This window comes from Bos indicus, chromosome 15 (genome assembly GCF_029378745.1).
Source record: "Bos indicus isolate NIAB-ARS_2022 breed Sahiwal x Tharparkar chromosome 15, NIAB-ARS_B.indTharparkar_mat_pri_1.0, whole genome shotgun sequence".
Lineage (NCBI taxonomy): Eukaryota > Metazoa > Chordata > Mammalia > Artiodactyla > Bovidae > Bos > Bos indicus.
Window position 1 is genome coordinate 65138895 of NC_091774.1, and position 17506 is coordinate 65156400.

The 17506-nt window shown below is 42.3% G+C and overlaps 1 protein-coding gene and 1 long non-coding RNA gene across 2 annotated transcripts in view; one reads left to right on the forward strand and one right to left on the reverse strand.

Moving 5' to 3' along the window:
• Positions 1 to 1003: 1003 nt before the first annotated feature.
• LOC139187356 (uncharacterized) lies at positions 1004 to 6556 on the reverse strand. The gene is made up of 2 exons (XR_011570908.1): positions 6041 to 6556; positions 1004 to 5100 (listed from the first exon to the last, which is right to left on the reverse strand). It is a non-coding gene; the product is annotated as an uncharacterized lncRNA (long non-coding RNA).
• The window catches only part of CAPRIN1 (cell cycle associated protein 1), a 36659-nt gene continuing 24968 nt past the window's right edge, over positions 5816 to 17506 (forward strand). Inside the window, exons 1-2 of the mRNA XM_070804024.1 lie at positions 5816 to 5982; positions 6554 to 6763. Coding sequence (XP_070660125.1) covers positions 6554 to 6763 — 210 coding nt within the window. The 5' untranslated portion in view covers positions 5816 to 5982. The remainder of the gene's footprint in view (positions 5983 to 6553; positions 6764 to 17506) is intronic.

The following is a 17506-nucleotide window of genomic DNA, read 5'->3' on the forward strand; positions in this document are numbered from 1 at the left end:
ATATCCCTAAGTCTCAGATTCTGGGATTTAGATGTACTATCTGGGGTGGAGTCCAGCCTGTTTTCACACTCACAAGTGACCCTGGTGATTCTGAAGGTGGTGGGCCTTGTTGCCTTTGAGAAACACCACACAAAGCAGGAGATTTAGGGTGGGGGTGGGGCTTCCAGAACTCTCCCCTTTGCAAAGTTGACACTCACTGGAAAATTCTACAGTTAAAAAAAAAAAAGTAACACAGGGCCTATACCTTTTCAGGACCTTTTCCATATCTTTAGTGACTTAATGTTTAAGAAATCTTTTAGTCAAGTTCTTTGACTCTTAAGATTAAAAAAAAAAATTAACACCTGAAAAGTAAACCATTAATGTAGCAGCTGTTTGATGTGAAAGTTATTCTTGAATAATACATATCCTGACCAGTTGTAGAAACTATCCTGAATAAAGTACCTTTATTCTATACTTATATTCTCTTAATAACTTTGAGACATGGAAAGTTATATTCCTTCTAAAGTTTGTGTGGCAGTTGTCACTGTGAAGGATATTCTTTTTCTTAGATTATTGTTCAAAGTGGATCGTATATATCAATATGAGTGGGTGAAATGAATACAGTCTGAAAGAGACCATGACTATGCCTCAATTGCTAGGATTCAAGGTGATTATCTGTTCCCAGTTTAGCGTTACATCCTTTCATACTTTCTAAGGATTTTTTTCTGCCAATGTCATTTCAATATTTTTACTTGTAAAGCACTGCAAAAACGACTGCATTTTAAGTCTCATAAAATAGAACAGAGTTGCCAACCTCCCCATTATTGGCATTTGGACTGATAATACTGCGGGATATTCAGAAGCATCCGTGGGCTCCACCCACTAGATGTCAGTAGCACCTCCACCTCAAGCTGTGACAACTTATACTCCAGACATTGCCAAATATCTTTAGGGGGGCAATATTACAAGTTGAGAACCATTGAAATAGAAACATCAAGTTAAAAGAATGTACAATTCACTTAAGTAGCCATACAGAATATTTTAATGCCTGTGGTCAAAGTATTTTTGCTTTTATGTTGAAAACAGTGTCGCGTCTAGGAGTGTTCAATAAGAAACAACACTATTTTGTGAAATCTGAAAAAAACTATTCTGGACACATTGTACCTCTGTTAAATAAGAAGCGGATTTTGAAACATAACATTACAATTAAGAAAAAGCGGACATCAGAAAATGTAAGTGGAAAAGAAGATTATCACAATAGAAGAGGGAAAAGAGCAGTATGGACCAGTGATAGCAATGTTGCAGTGATACAATGACATACTAGTAGGCAATACTTATTGACAAAATATTTGTGCCAGGCATGTTATTGCTTCTGCAGATACAGAGATGAAAATGTTTTCTTCCATTGAAGAGCTCAGAGTTCAGGGACACAGACAAATTGTATTATCACAAAAAAAGAATGTACTGCAAAAATTATGATAGAAATGTCTACTTCTGACTTGTAATAAGATGACTGAAAAATAAGAATCCTAGCTGTGTGAGCAGGGTGGTTCACACTTGGCCAGGTTTCCGTCAACTTGACACAGAAAATCAGTTAAAATAATTCAGACAAAAGTTCTCTTCTGCAACAAAGAAGCTTGAAACATTAGCTTACTGGGTGATGTGAGTTGAAGCAGCTGAACTATTTTGCCAAAATGATCAGGGTAAGTGGTTCAATTATTCACTTCTCTAGACTGTGGAGATGTCAGAGTGCTATTGTCTAATGAATTAAACAAATGAACTTCAACTTGGGAGATTTGTGTTTTTAAAACATATTAATATTGGGTATAACTTTAATACCAGGGTTTTTGGAGAAAGTATTTCCATTTATAGACATATTCTGCTCTCCCACTGGCTTACCGGGAAAACCCTTTAATTTTCCTATTTCTTCAGTGATACTATAACTCCAAGTACCACGTGGCTCTTCAGCAGAAGAAAAGGCAAAAAGACAAAGTATTAAAAATTCACATAAATGTAGCTTCAGTTGCCTTTTTGGCAGGTGGGATATAGGCAAATTTGGTTTGCTGGGATGGTGGCTTTGGGCTGAGTGAGGTTAAAGACACTGCTTTATCTTTCTGGACCTGCTGACCTGAATAAACAACTACAAGAATGTCAGAAAACCAAGGACATGGGACTGGGATAACACTGTTGGAAGTGAGAACACAACAGATATTATGTCTACCAAGTATTTCTGGTTCACCTGGCTTCCTTTTGGGCATCTGATAGGATAGCATCTCTTGGTTGGATGGGGTCATGTGATTCTTTTTAGCTAATGAGGTGTGAGCACACAGGACCCAAGTCTACTCTCTGGAGTATCCAACTGCTTGAGAAACCCTCAAGCTCTTTCTCCTCGTAGCATGCTGCTGCTGCTGCTGCTAAGTCGCTTCAGTCGTGTCCGACTCTGTGCGACCCCAGAGACGGCAGCCCACCAGGCTCCCCCGTCCCTGGGATTCTCCAGGCAAGAACACTGGAGTGGGTTGCCATTTCCTTCTCCTCGTGGCATAGTAATTAGCAATAGTTGAGACATGGTTTCTCTATCAGCTTGAATCTGAGTGCTGTGAGCAGAGCCCTCTGCTGAACCATGATGGGTATGGGTCATTTGTTTTAAGCCAGAGTTTGGAAAAGTTCTTCTGTAAAGGATGAGACAGTATTTTAGGTTTTGCACGTCATAATGTCTCTATCACTATTCCTCTACTCTGCGGTTCTGTGGCATGAGGCCGTAAAAAAATATGTACAAGAATGGATGTGGCTGTGTCCCCCACCTCCCCAAACTATTTACAAAAGCAGACAGAGGGCCACTTGGTTCAGGGACTATAGTTTGCAGATCCCTATTTTAAGTCACAGTTTTCAGGACTATTCAGTCAGTCAGTTCAGTCGCTTAGTCGTGTCCGACTCTTTGCGACCGCATGAATTGCAGCACGCCAGGCCTCTCTGTCCATCACCAACTCCCGGAGTTCACTCAAACTCACGTCCATCGAGTCGGTGATGCCATCCAGCCATCTCTTCCTCTGTCGTCCCCTTCTCCTCCTGCCCCCAATCCCGCCCAGCATCAGAGTCTTTTCCAATGAGTCAACTCTTCGCATGAGGTGGCCAAAGTATTGGAGTTTCAGCTTTAGCATCATTCCTTCCAAATAACACCCAGGACTGATCTCCTTTAGAATGGACTGGTTGGATCTCCTTGCAGTCCAAGGGACTCTCAAGAGTCTTCTCAAACACCACAGTTCAAAAGCATCAATTCTTCGGCGCTCAGCTTTCTTCACAGTCCAACTCTCACATCCGTACATGACTACTGGAAAAACCATAGCCTCGACTAGACGGACCTTTGTTGGCAAAGTAATGTCTCTGCTTTTGAATATGCTGTCTAGGTTGGTCATAACTTTCCTTCCAAGGAGAAGCGTCTTCAGGACTGTTACTGCAGCATAATAACCTAGCCTATCATGATATCCTGTGGGCTGAGATGAATCCCCAAATGACAGTCTTTATCATGTGTTGTCATCTATCCTCTTTCAACAATCCACTTTCTCTTTTCTTGAAGCCTAATTTAACTGACCAGTCTCTTCATGTTCTTGTAACTGCTATTTCATAATGTGCCAAAGAAAAGCAGAAAAGGCGTTTCCTTCTTAATACCTAATCACAAGACCTCTTCAGCTCAAACCTGAATCACCAAATGTCTCCAAGGCACTGGTTCTCATATTTTAGCAGGTATCAGAATCACCCAGAGGGCACAGATTGCTGGGTTTTACCTTAAGTTTTTGATTTTATAGGTTTGGGAAGAATTTGTCTAGTAGTTCATGTCTGATCTTAAAGGCAACAATCAAGTTCTAATAAAGCAGTAAAAAACTTTTAGATTTCACTGGGCATACAAATTGGCTGAAAAGCTTGTTAAAATGCAGATTACCTCTGCAGATTTGGGGTGGGGCCTGAGATTTTGATAGTGATAGTGGCCAGGCTGAGGACACTAATTGCTGCAAGAAGCTAAAAGATTCTTCCTTTATAGCACTTAGCATAGTGTTTATATTAGAGCCAAGCACAGTTCTGTGCTTAAGTCTTGAATAACCTCAGGTCAACTTTGACTTCACTCACACCTAATGAGTTAGCAAATCCTTTTGGTTCTGCTATCATAATGTATTTATAAAGCATCCAACCACTTGTCACCACCTTTACTGTAACACCCTGACCTTGGCCACCACCATCTCTGGACTGGATTATTTCAACAGCCTCTTAATTGGGCTCCCAGCCTCCGTTCTTGCTCCACCCTCCCTCTCACTTATCCCATTTACTGTAAATTCTTTACATAGCAGCAAGAGGGTTTCTTTAAAACCCAGGTTGATTAGGTTACTCCCTTGTTTAAGACTATGCACACAGTGACTCCCCATTTCATTCAGCAAAAGCCAAAGTGCTCAGTGGTCTATCAGACTTTACCTGCTGGCTCTCTTTTATATCTTAGACTTCATCTCCTACTCTGCTCTTGCCACTCTGGCCTCCTTGCTGTTCCTTGAACCCACCAAACACACTCCCATCTCAGACCCTGGCACATGGCTTTCCCTCTACCTGGAAAATTCTTCCTCCAAGATAAGTGAGTGACCTTTTTCCTTCAGTTTTGGCTCAAATGTCACTAACGCTTTTCCTGACCAGCTTTTTTTCCCTCTACCTCTTCACTCTGATATCTCCTCCTGACTTAGAATGAAGCTCCATGCACATAGAAATTGTTTACAATCCCTAGCGTTAAAGAGTTCCTAAGGCATAGTAAGGTGCCCTATAAATATTTGAATGAATAGACAACAGACTGCAACTAACTGGAATATCTTGAGGATGTAGGCTGCTGCTTCTCCAGGCTCCCTCAGGATACACGTTGCCAACCAGTATTACTCATTTTATTCTCCAGTAAACAGTGGGTTTGGTAGCATCCTTTCCTAAATCCTTTTCTTGGAATTTAAATAATAAACTGGGTCATTTACTGTTGTCATACATTGTGTTGCTGAATTTTCCACTGCTTAAATTCCTTTTAATACATTTTCCTCCAGCATTTGGCCTTTCTTTTGTTCACCGTCCACAACCTTATTCCAAGGCTGGAATATTTCCCTTGGAGGAAAAAAAGAATCTCATGTTCATTTAACATTCGCTTAAAGTTTTAGGTAAATCTAAAACAAAACGAAAAAAGTCTGATCCATAATACTCAGGCCTATTGGGTACATATTATCTTAAGACAGCTGAAGATTATTTGTAACATGAGTCCAGAGTTTTATAACTTAAAACCATCCATCTTGCTCATTTCCAGCGCGTTCTACAGAGAACTCCTAGGTTACCAGGTGACTGTGTTGTAGGGGAAGCGGCAACTTCTCTTTAGACCTTTTGAGGTGTGGGTTTGCTCGCTCTGCATATAAAGGAATTCTAGAAGCTGGGATTGCACCACCCACCCCACGCACCCCTTACTTGCAGAAACCTTTTTCTCCCCCAGCGAACCCCCCCGCATAAGGGCTCTCCGTGGGGCAGTTGCCAGCTCCAGATACAGCTGCTTGACACCTATTGTCCCGGTTTGGACGTCCAGCGATTTCGCCTGAAGGACCCTAGCTTCGATTTCGCCCCAAACTCAAGCTACCGCTCCGGCAGCCTCCCTGGGGCCCTGCCGACCTGTACCGGGCGGCCGCCCCTCAGGCCAGGGCCTAGGGCAGGGCGGACCGGCGGCCAGGCACGTCCTTCCTCGCAGGCGTTCGCGCCGGGCAGCCCGAGCGGCCACGAAGGCCCCCGCCCGCCGCTTCTCCCGCCCCCTCCGCCCCAGAGGACTGGCTGCCTAAGTCCCTCCCGCTCCCGGCTCTCCGCCTCACTAGCAGCGGCTCTCGGTGCAGCGGGGACCGGGCGCAGCAGCCTGTGCCCACGGAGCGCACGACACTGCTCGGAACGCACCACCACCCTTGTCCCCTCAGCCGCCCACTCGGGATCTCCAGCAGCCTCCGCGCGCGCACGGTGAGCGCCACCCCGGGCGCTGAAGGGGAAGCGGGTCGCTGCCCCGAGTGTCCTTTACCTCCGGATCGTCTGGACCTGCGCAAGGGGCTTGCTCCTCAAGTCTCCTCTTCCCCACCCCCACCCCCGATCATTTCCAGTGCCCTTCACCCTACTCCGCCTCTCAGCCCCGACCTCTCTCTTCCCTCCCTTCCTCGCAGGGAGGCGAGGCCCGGCTCTCCCCAGTGGGGACCGTTGCTCTGGCCGTTGGCGGCCGGCGCTGCGAGGCCCCGCCCCCGGCGCGAGTCTTGGTGCCCCGGGGCCGGTAGGCCGAGCCGGAGGCTCGCGCGGGGGAGGGGCGGGGCGGGGCGGGGGGCGGTGCGAGGCCCGTCCGGGCGCCCCGCTGGCGGGTCGCGCGCGCGCCCGCGGCCCCTTCCTGCCCCGGCGGCGCGCGCCGGCCCCGTCCCCACCCCCACCCGCTCGCGCAGGCTCCCGCCCGCTGCGCGTTTTGTCCCGCGTCTCGCCCCGTCCACCGATTGACTCGCCGCTCTTGTCCTTCCTCCCGCTCTTTCTTCTCTCCCCTTACGGTTTCAAGATGCCTTCGGCCACCAGCCACAGCGGAAGCGGCAGCAAGTCGTCCGGACCGCCACCGCCGTCGGGTTCCTCCGGGAATGAGGCGGGGGCCGGGGCCGCCGCGCCGGCTTCCCAACACCCCATGACCGGCACCGGGGCTGTCCAGACCGAGGCCATGAAGCAGATTCTCGGGGTGATCGACAAGAAACTTCGGAACCTGGAGAAGAAAAAGGTGCCAGGAGCTGGCGGGGAAGGGAGGGTTTGGTGCTCGGACCCTGACTTGCCGCAAGCAGGCTTTACCCTCCCAGCCTCGGACGCTTCCCCTTCGCCCAGGCCCGGCCTTTGCAGTTAAGCGGAGCTTCGAGCCCAGGAAACGGGCTCCGCGGGGAGGTGCTTGTCACCTGATGCGGACGCGGCGCTGGCCCCCAGGCCTCTTTATTACCGTCCTCCCGCAGGGGCCAGGCCTCCGGCCTCGGCGACTGGGTTGTGTGAGGGTGGGGGCCTGTCCCGTCGCCAGGCATTTAACTGTGATGCCCTGCTCTCGCTGGCGGAAGCCCTTTTTCTGTGACGGGTGTCAACGAGGGGAAAGGAAGAGGTCCCGGGGCGGGGGGCGTTCAGGGTCCAACCGACTGCCTCGTGGAGTCGGGGCGGCCTGCGTCCTGGAGCCTTGGGGCTGGTCCGCTCCGTTGCCGCGTACTTGAGGCCTGCGCAGCGGCCCCTCTGCTCCCTCGGGAGGGAAGTGCTTGGGGTTCTTAAACGAGAGTCGCTTTTCCCTCAGGCCCCTCTCAGGCAGGCTTTGGATTTGCTACCCCTGCCCCCCCTCTGACGGGCGCCCCTTCCTTCTTTGTTTCAATTGTCCGGGTGTCCCCCCGAGCCTCACGCTTCACCCGACCCCGAGAAGATTTTCTGCAGCCGCTCTTTGCCCCTTGGGGACGCACTCAAGAGGGCTGGGAGGGAGACTGCACGGGTCGAGACTCGCGGTGGGGTGGGTCCGGGTTGGACGGAGGGGCTCTCTAGGTCTCTGGGCACATGGAGAGCGCGTCTAACATGGCGGCGGCTGCGGGGAGAGGGAAGCGCTGTACGGGAGCTGCATTGTGAGCACAAAGCGAAAGAGGGGGAGGGCAGAGGCCAGGCAGTCGCCCGGCTGGCCTCCCTCGGTCCCCCCTCCAAAAGAAAAATCGAGCCACACCCACAAATTTTGGATTGAAGATTTAACCATTCCTAGGTCACACTGTGAGGTTTATCTTCAAGTTGGCCTTTTGTTTTATGCTTTCAGCGCAGGACTGTGCCAGCTCTGTTTAGAGGGACACGTGTGTGTGTGTGTGTGTGTGGGCGCGCGCCTGTGTGTGTTTGTGTGTACGTGTAGAGAAAGGGTCTTAGCAGAATGAATAATTCAGCCTTCAGTAAGATTGGAGGTGGAAAGGGAAAACAAATCAGTAGTACAAAAAAAAATGGAGTAGTTACATCTGTAACTATTATGCAAACTTTTGCCTTTTACCTTAAAAAGGAAATAACTTGGTTTCAAACAGTTATAATAAATCATTTAGTAGCTTTTGTTTATCTGCCTCTAGTAAAACATTTATTGTAACATCTTGAATTTTGAAGAAGTTACTTTAAAATGTTTATTTTGCCAGCCACCAAATAGTGTTAAGATGTAATAGTAACTACTTGGCTAAAATTTGGGCTGTAGGAAATAACTTGAAAACTGGTTATATTTAGGCCTTCATTATTTTGATCGCTTGTTTAATGATTCATTTTACATTTTTCGGGGGAGTTTTAAAGCATTTTTAGAGTTTTAAAGACTGTCTTCTATGTTTGGAAATTTACTTGAACTTTATTTGAAATTGAGAGATGTGCTAGTTGTGGATTTCTACCTTTTGCTGATCCTTTATTTTGATTAAATAAGTGTGATTTATTATAACTTTGAAATAATAGTTTTATCAGTGCTACCAAAGCAACAAAAGCATTTTTATTGTTAAGGAGCTACATTCAAGTATGTAATAAGATAAGCGTGCTCCAGACCAGTGTCGTTTGTCTGCCATCTTTGTAAACTGTATTTGAAATTGAGACTTAACTACATTATAAAAACCTCTTAATTCAGTAAATAACCCTGTCAATCTGGTATTTAATACCCAAATGAAGAACAGTATTAATGATGTAATATTTTAAGACATCTTAATATAGATACTTATGTTTTAATGACTGAAAAGTGATTCTTGAAAGATATAATATAAAGTCATGCACTGATTACCACATAACTTGGTTGTGAGGTAGGTTGGATTCTAGTGTTCAAGTGTATCTGAAAAAATTAGTAAGCTAGTTTTATGAACCCTATGAGGGCCTGAGCTGTGACAGGTCTTTCCTGTGTATAGGTTTGTAGTACTATACATTGCCTACCCCCTTTCCCCCAATTATAAAGGAGAAAATAATGTAGTTATTATTACAGAGATTATAGACAAGGCTAGCAAGTAGTGAAAAATTCCCTTGTAATGATGGAGATTTAGTACACTACACAAAGCAACAAATGCTTTTCTGTCTTTTTTCCCTGTCTTCCCAGTGTTAGGGTGCTAGGTAGCAGAAAGGTCAAATTTCAGTTACGTGAGGCTTTTTGGTAACTCAGAGACTGAGCTACCTACTTGTTAAATAGTTGAGTTGGTAGTACCAATGTTGTGACTTACTATTAAAACTGTAGGTTTTAATTTTTGAGAAACTCGGGGCATTCGGGTTTTCCTCTATAATTTAATCACATCTAGTTTCTAGTTTAAATATAAATTTTCTATATCTAGATGATTACTGTATGAATGGATTTAACTAGGATCCATTTTTTAATAGTGTTTCTAATACACCTAAAGTAGGATTTACGTTACAAATCAGTTTTCAGTCTTCAGCTTCTTGAGCAAGTTAGATTTGAGTCGTATTTTAGTTTTGACCTTTTCATAGGTGCCTTCTGGACAAAATGCCTTTTTCCAGGGATTCTGAAATTAAGTATCCCGATAAAAATTAATGCTTGATAGGTAATACCACAAGACATAGAGAATTGAAATAATTTTATTATACTTCAATGAAAAAACAAAGTTATTTAGAGGAAAGCTAAGCATCTGTTCAGTGAGAATGCATACTTAACTTTGATGAAATATGATCCTATTATGTAATGCAACTAAGTGGCCTGGTGGTTTTTTGAAATTTGGGCTTTTAAACTGTGTGAGTGTTCAGCAAAGAGAAGAAACACAGCTATAATAAACAGAATCGTGTCAAATTCCATTTACCAGTCTTTCAACTGATTAAAGCACAGGTAACAATGAACTGAGTGATTGTCTAGTTCATCAATTGGCATAGAACTGGGCCCTAGGCTATGCAAGATGATATTTTGAAACCAAGTCTTAATTTTAACTTAAGGTGGTGGGTTTAGTCACTAAGTTGTGTACAACCCTTGCAACCTCATGGACTGTAGCCTGCCAGGCTCCTCTGTTTATGAGATTTTCCAGGCAAGAATACTGGAGTGGATTGCCATTTCCTTCTTCAAGGGATCTTCCAGACTCAGGAATTGAACCCTGGTCTCCTGCATTGCAGGCAGATTCTTTACCAACTAAACTACCAGGGAAGCTGCTTTAACTCAAGGGGGAGCTCTTTTATATGGTAACAGGTAATCATTTTTGAGATAGAATAAAGGATGTTTTAATAGATGACATTTAAAATTGTTAAACTCCATTGCAAGTATAGTAAGTTTAGACAGTAGTGAGTTTGGTAGGTGAAAGATTAATCAGTGCTGTCTAGCAAAATGACCTGGCAGTTTTTAACCAATATGACCAGAAGTGATAGACAAGGATACTGTTTTTCATACCTCCTAAAGTCTTTTTGTTCTGTATTTCTTTGCAGTTCATATTCTGAAAAAAGGATTGCTTATTGTTAGGATAACATTTCTTTACAGAGCAATGCAGTGTGCCTCTCTTAAGGATTTTCAGTGCAGGTGTTGTACAGAATTCTCAGTCTTTTGAAATAAAAACGTTATAACTTGTATAAGCAAACCCTTTTCTTGGGGATAACATCTGAAGTTTTTCTTGACAGTTAAAATCTCTGAAGTGCTAGTTTTTCCATTGGTTGCATGGACTATTCCTCTGCAATGCAGAGAGCAAGATTACTTTGTTTTGCATTCACCTTGTCACAGAAGAAAAAGTATAATGCTTAGTTTGTTTTCCTCTGCTTGTCTGGGTGTGCTCTGTGAGTATGTGACATAGAAAAGTATTTAAAAATTGAGTTTGAAAAGAAAATGATGTGAATTATCTCGTGTGATGACGCAAATACCTTTTTCTGCAATGAGAGTAGAATCCTAAGTATGATAATAAGAATGTGTTGTTTTAAGCTGGCCATATTTTATTCTAGGATAATTCCTATGTTTGTATCAGAATATTTGTATCAGATATTTATATCAGAATAAGTTTTGTCTGAGTTAGAGGTTAAGCATACAGTTTGTCATAATTTTATGTAATTTCTTAGTTTACGTTTAGAACTAGACAAGGACTAACCTAGTACTACTTCATCTTTTAAAAAATTAATATTTGCAAAAGTTTAAACTTAAAAAACAGTGTGGTCTTTTATTATCATACTGTTATAGAATCTTTGAAATATGTTAAGAGCTTAAAGCCATTTTAGAATTTATTCCAGTTCATTTTACAGAGGAAGAAATTGAGGTGCTCATGTGAAATGACCCAGGTTAAAATAGGTGAACTCCAAGGTCTCTCGTAATGTTTTAGAGGGGTTAATTAGAATCTGTAATGCTTTGCAACATAGTGTAGTTTTTCAAGTTACAGCTGATCCTGTGGAACCAAGCCTTTTACTTCAAATAACTGAATTTTATTATTATTTTTAAATTTTTTATGTATTTTTTGGCCACACTGTGACATGCCAAATCTTAGTTCCCAATGGGATCGAACCCTTTCCCCTTGATTTGGGATCATGGAGTCTAAATCACTGGATTGCCAGAGAAGTCCCCCCACATACTTTATTTTATTTTTTTCCCCACATACTTTAATTTTAGAGTTTCTCTATTTAGAAAAGGTGAAAGCAAAAGAAAAAGGCTTTTTTATTCTTCTGTAGACCTATATAGTAACATCTCATTGCTAAATTTGTGTTTGTAGGCTGTCTAGGTAATGGCCTCCAGTGACTAGCAGTACAGGTGAAGTTCCATTTAAAGTCTGTCTTCATGCTTGCTTAAGCCCCAGGTGCACATTTGCTAGTCTCTACTCAAGCTTGGTATGTTATAGGCCAGAAAATGTGGGGATAACATTACCAGTAGAGAGAAGTAGGAGATGTGTCAATATTTACATCTTAATTCTTGTATTCCAAGTTTCTGGATTTTTTTTTTTTTAATAATTTGTTCCTTTGGGGAGAGGAAATGAATAGTATGTATGCAATAGAGGAGAATGAGAGGAGTAGCAGAAGAGAAAGTCAAAGTTGAAATTGTAAGGTGCTTGACTTCTCATCTTTTTATTTCTCCAAGTAGCTGTATACTGGTGCTTTAGTTGGACAGAGTATGAATATAAACACACAGATGACAGAGACCTTACTGCGCCTCTGCTCAATTGCTATTTCTGAGGAAAGAGTAAGGTGTGCTTCTTGACCATGCAGTCTGTTTCCTTTAACTTCTTGTGCTACCCGTTGTCTGTACACTTTCTTTGCATTTTTATCTTGTCTTATGTTCTCACCTTATGTATTTTTTCTAATAGGTAGTAAACTGCTGGAGGGCAGAGACTGTTACTAGTATCATACTGTGCCTTGTACATGGCGTATGCTAAATAAATATTTGGTAGATTGACTAAATCATTACATAGCAATACTTGTATTTTCATCAATAAAATCCTGTTAAAATGGATTAATCCATGAGGGGGAAAATGCTTTTTTGTATAGAGCTGTTTACTTGCACTTTTTTTTTTAATTGGGTTTTTTTCCTGAAGGATTTTTTTTTTTTTTAAAGTGAGAGTTGATGAATAAGCAATTAGAAAACTCCTATCTTAAAATCTAGGTAGTGTAAACAAGATTTGTTAATAGTCTTAGGAAGGAGGACAGATGATTTTTGGTATTTGAACTATTGTAGATTATTAGAAATTTCACTGCATTCCCCTTAATACTCTTATCCAAATACAGAGATAGCTGAAATATACTAATCATTGGGGAAAAAAATTTTTGGTCTCCATTTTAAATGAATTAAAAAGTTCACATCTTTCTATCAATAATTGAAGTCCCTGCTGAGTATATAAACCATTTAGTTGTACCAACTCATTGGCTGAAGCAACTAATAATTCAAAAGACACTTGTTAAGATTATCTTTGTCAATTGTTTCTTTCTTTTTTGGATCATTTGTTTTCAAGTTCACAAGCTTTATACTTTATAAGAATATAAATCAAAGTAGGTGATGTTGGAACTCTAAACTTTTTCATTTTCTTACTAAGGTTAGGTGCATTCTTTCATTCAGACTTAACTACATAATTACTGCCATGGACAAGGAATAAGTTTTTATAGGATTGTCTTTTTTCCCCCTCCAGTTGAACAAGTGAAAGTGAAAGTTGCTCAGTCATGTCCGACTCTTAGCGACCCCAAGGATTATATAGTCCATGGAATTCTCTAGGCCAGAATACTGGAGTGGGTAGACTTTCTTTTCTCCGGGGGATCTTCCCATCCCAGGGATAGAACCCAGGTCTGCTGCACTGCAGGCAGATTGTTTACCAGCAGAGCCACAAGGGAAGCCCAGTTGGACAAAAGTCTTGTCAGATTATAACTCCTGGTTAGGTACTTGCCTAAAAAATTATCTTACAACGGGACATTAGATAACAACTGATTTAGCATCCTTTTACTGTTTTTCAGTGTTAAGGATTCCTGCAGTCTTGATACTCAGTGAGCTTCTGTATTAATCAGTCTTCTAGGGCCTGGTGAAATGCTCATTTCTCAGTGAAAGTCTATTTCATTTTTGGACAACTCTTAAGTTCATGATGTTGGAGTTACATCCCTGACACCACTGTTAAATATTTTTTCTGTAACAGCTCAGACTCCTGCAACATGTGAAGGCTTCTAGCATTTGGAGAGAGCTGCTATGAATCTTCTATGAATTGTACTCTATGTTATCTATACCCTCCTTTTAAAAATTGAAGGAACTTGATTCTTGATGCCTTTCCTGTCTGCTGTGAATTTTACTAGCAACTCAGTCTCAGTTGAATTGAGGAACGTGTGTTGGAGGCAGTCAGGTGCCTACCACTATGTAGGCAAAGTCAGAACTCATGTTTCTAGATGAAGAACAGGAATGCAGGGATTAGGGACTTGAAATGTCTAGAAAGGGCCACTGAAGATTATGGAAAGATGAGAGGAAAAGAAATCTTTGTCTTGTTGTATTTACATTATCACTCTACAAGTTCTTTCAGTACTACAGAAGTGATTTATTTGGCCTGGAGAGAAAGTAATATGAGATATAGCTAGGTATTACTACTATTTTTGTTATTTTAAGCTTCATTTTTAAGTAATCTCCCACAGTTTAGAGATTTCTTAATTGAGAATGAGAATAACATAGTTTCCTAGGTAGTCAAGCTAAAGATGTTGTCTTTGCTAATTTTTCTTGTTGTTACTGTTTACTAGTTGTCTACTAGTAACTAGTTGTTATTGTTTACTAATTGTCTACTAGTAACTAGTTGTTACTGTTACTGTTGTCTAGTTGGTAAAGAATCTGCCTGTAATGCAGGAGATCCGAGTTTGATTTCTGGGTTGGGAAGATCTCCTGGAGAAGGGAATGGCAACCCACTCCAGTATTCTTGCCTGGAGAATCCCACGGACAGAGGGACCTGGCAGGCTACAGTCCATGGGGTCACAAGAAATGGACACGACTTAGCGACTAAACCCACCCCCACCCCACCACAGTTGTCTGGTTGAAGAATTAGTGGTTTTTTGAGTCTCTCATTTTTTTTTACTATTTCTTTTTAACTGTCATTTTTTCCCAGTTATTCACTTACGGAATTTGTTGGTTATAACAGGAAGGAAGGGAATCTCTGGAGAACAGTCATTTTGAATATCTTATGCCGCCCTCATAGCTTCCCAGTTGATGCTACTTGTAAAGAACCCGCCTGCCAATTCAGGAGACCTAAGAGATGCAGGTTCGATTACTGGCTTGTGAAAATCCCCTGGAGGGGGTCATGGCAACCCATTCCAGTATTCTTGCCTGGAGAATCCTCATGGACAGAGGAGCCGGGGGGCTACAGTCTATAGGGTTAGAGAGTCTAACATGACTGAGCGACTTAGCACACAGCCCTGTAGCACCTAGTGAATTTTTTAAAAAAATGTTTAGATAAAGCAGCTTTGCTGATGAAAAAAATCTTGGGGGGGGGTGATGGAAGATCTGGGTGTACTGCAGTTCTGGAGAAAGGAAGAAGATAGCAGCAGAAGGGCAGAAATGAAGTGTAGCAATAGCTGGAATAGAGTGGAAATACAGTGCTGAGGCACAAGTGATTTTTCTGGGATAGGTGACCTTCAGTTCAGTTCATTCGCTCGGATGTGTCCGACTCTGCGACCCCATGGACTGCAACACGCCAGACTTGCCTGTCTGTCTTATTATCACCAACTCCTGGAGCTTGCTCAAACTCATATCCATAGAGTTGGTGATGTCATCCAACCATCTCATCTCATAGATGACCTTAGGCAAGTTATTTAATTGCCCTTTCAGTTTCCATTTAAATGAAATGTGATTGATAATAGTGCCTGCAAGATACTTTAAATTTGAATGCCTGTCATAACAAATACTCTGAACTGTTACAGGCAACAAAGAAACCGAAGAGTGGGACTGGTTTCTCGGTACTACATAACAGTATAGTCTTAGTCTTTGACATGTACTGGGTATCGTCTAATTCCATGGTTCTGCTTTAGAGATTCTGATTACGAGTAACCTGGAAAATGGCCCGATTTTTATCTTGCTCATGTGTGCTGTGCTCAGTCACTCAGTTGTGTCCAACTTGTTGGAGCCCCATGGGCTCTCTGTCCATGGAATTTTCCAGGCAAGAATACTGGAGTGGGTTGCCATTTCCTATTCCAGGGGATCTTCCTGACCAAGGGATCAAACCTCCATCTCTCTCTTTTTTTTTTTTTTTGTTATCCGCCACCCCGCTCGGGTGCCGCCGCCGCCGCCATGGTCCGGGCTTCGGCCCGCTCCCGGCGGCGCGGCACCGCCAAAACCTCCATCTCTTATGTCTCCTGTATTGGCAGGCAAATTCTTCACCACTGTGCCATCTTGCTCATATGTGGTGCTATAAATGAATTTTTAATACATTAGGGATGCTCAGTTGAAAAAGGAACCCTGAATTGAATTTTCAAGATGGATATTTCAAGATAGAATCTAAGAGGGCAGGTTTTCAGTTATATCAATATTGTGGTAGGCTTTCTGACGAAGATATCTAATGCTAGAAAAACAACTCCATTCTGCTGGGGAAAAAACTTAATATTCATTTTATGTGGATGATACGAATATTTAACAAATTTGTAACACTATGTTAGAAACTGTCTTGGAGCTTAGGGAATGAAAAAGCTGTGTTTGTCTAGAGTACTTTATTCCTGTCTTTGCCCCTCTGTTTTTGTGGGGGTTAATGTTGGACCTGTCAGTTTGACAAGCAAATCCTTATTTATGTAATGATCTTAGTTTGTACTGCAAATTTTAACCCCAAGTGGGCAATTTTTCTATTTGTATTTAATGCATAGATCTTTATTTTGGCTACACAGAGATCTTGCGGGTGACAGTATTTCAAGAATTTGTGTACCATGAAGCCCAGTTTGCATAGTAGCTGCTTTCTCTTGTCATTGACCTCTTAACCGTCCAGTTATTGCTGTGTGACAGATTACTCCGGGACTTACCTCATTTTATCATGCACACAGATGATGCCTGTTAGGGATTTAGGGCATACAGTGGAGCTGACCTGCTCTGTGATGCCTGGGGTCTCAGCTGGGAAGACTCAACCTTGTTTCCTCACATGTCTCATGCTTGGGCTCGGATGACGTAACGCTAGAATTGCTGACCAGAATTCTTAATTGAGACCTCTCTTCATAGCTTAGCTTCCTCATAGCATGGCAATCCCAGGGTTATTGGACGTGTTAAATGATGGCTCAGGGCTCCAAACATGATTGTTTTTAGTGACCAGCAAACAGGGCAGAGATGCATTGTTATTATGACTCAACCCTGGAAGTCACATAGGATCATTTCCACTGTTCTCTTGGTTGAAGCCCGCTCAGTACTATGGCAGAGGAATTAGACTAGTTTTTAACGAGAAGTGCCAAGGTCACGTTGTAGAACAGTACAACGTGAGTCGTCTTTAGAAAATGTAATCTGACGTAGATCTTGGGGTTGGATGAAGAGCAAATTTCCTGCTGTGTAGAAAATTGGAGCTTTTCTGCCATATCTCGTCCTAGGATAATATAGATGCATACTCAAGGATTCTTGTAGGTGAAAGTCCTGACAGTATCCTGCAATCTGACAATCTTAACATTTTTGTGTAGCACAAGATTTTAATTTTTTTTATCACTATTATATAAGCTATGTCTTTGCAAAATAAGTGTACAAAACAGAAGGAAAAGATTCTACCTGTAATTCTACCACTCAGGTACCATTCTTAACACCTTAAAAAATATTTATATATATGTGTACATATACACACACACATACACACAGTTTTTAGGAGTTTTAAGTTCTCCAGACATTTAATGGTAATGCTAGGTATGTGAAACCATCCCCTGTGGATTTGTAGAGCATTCATTATGTGCTAATGTCCTGATTTAGCAACATTTTTCTTGAAAAATGTATAATGCTATTAAAAGGGGGAGATAATAAATGTATAAGCTAACAGCAGTTTTTCTTTTGCCTAGGTGCTAGAACTTTAACTGTGTACTGGCACTAAATTTCAGGCATTCCTGTTGGCATATCTTTATTTGTATATTTCTAAGTACTGGAATACAGATT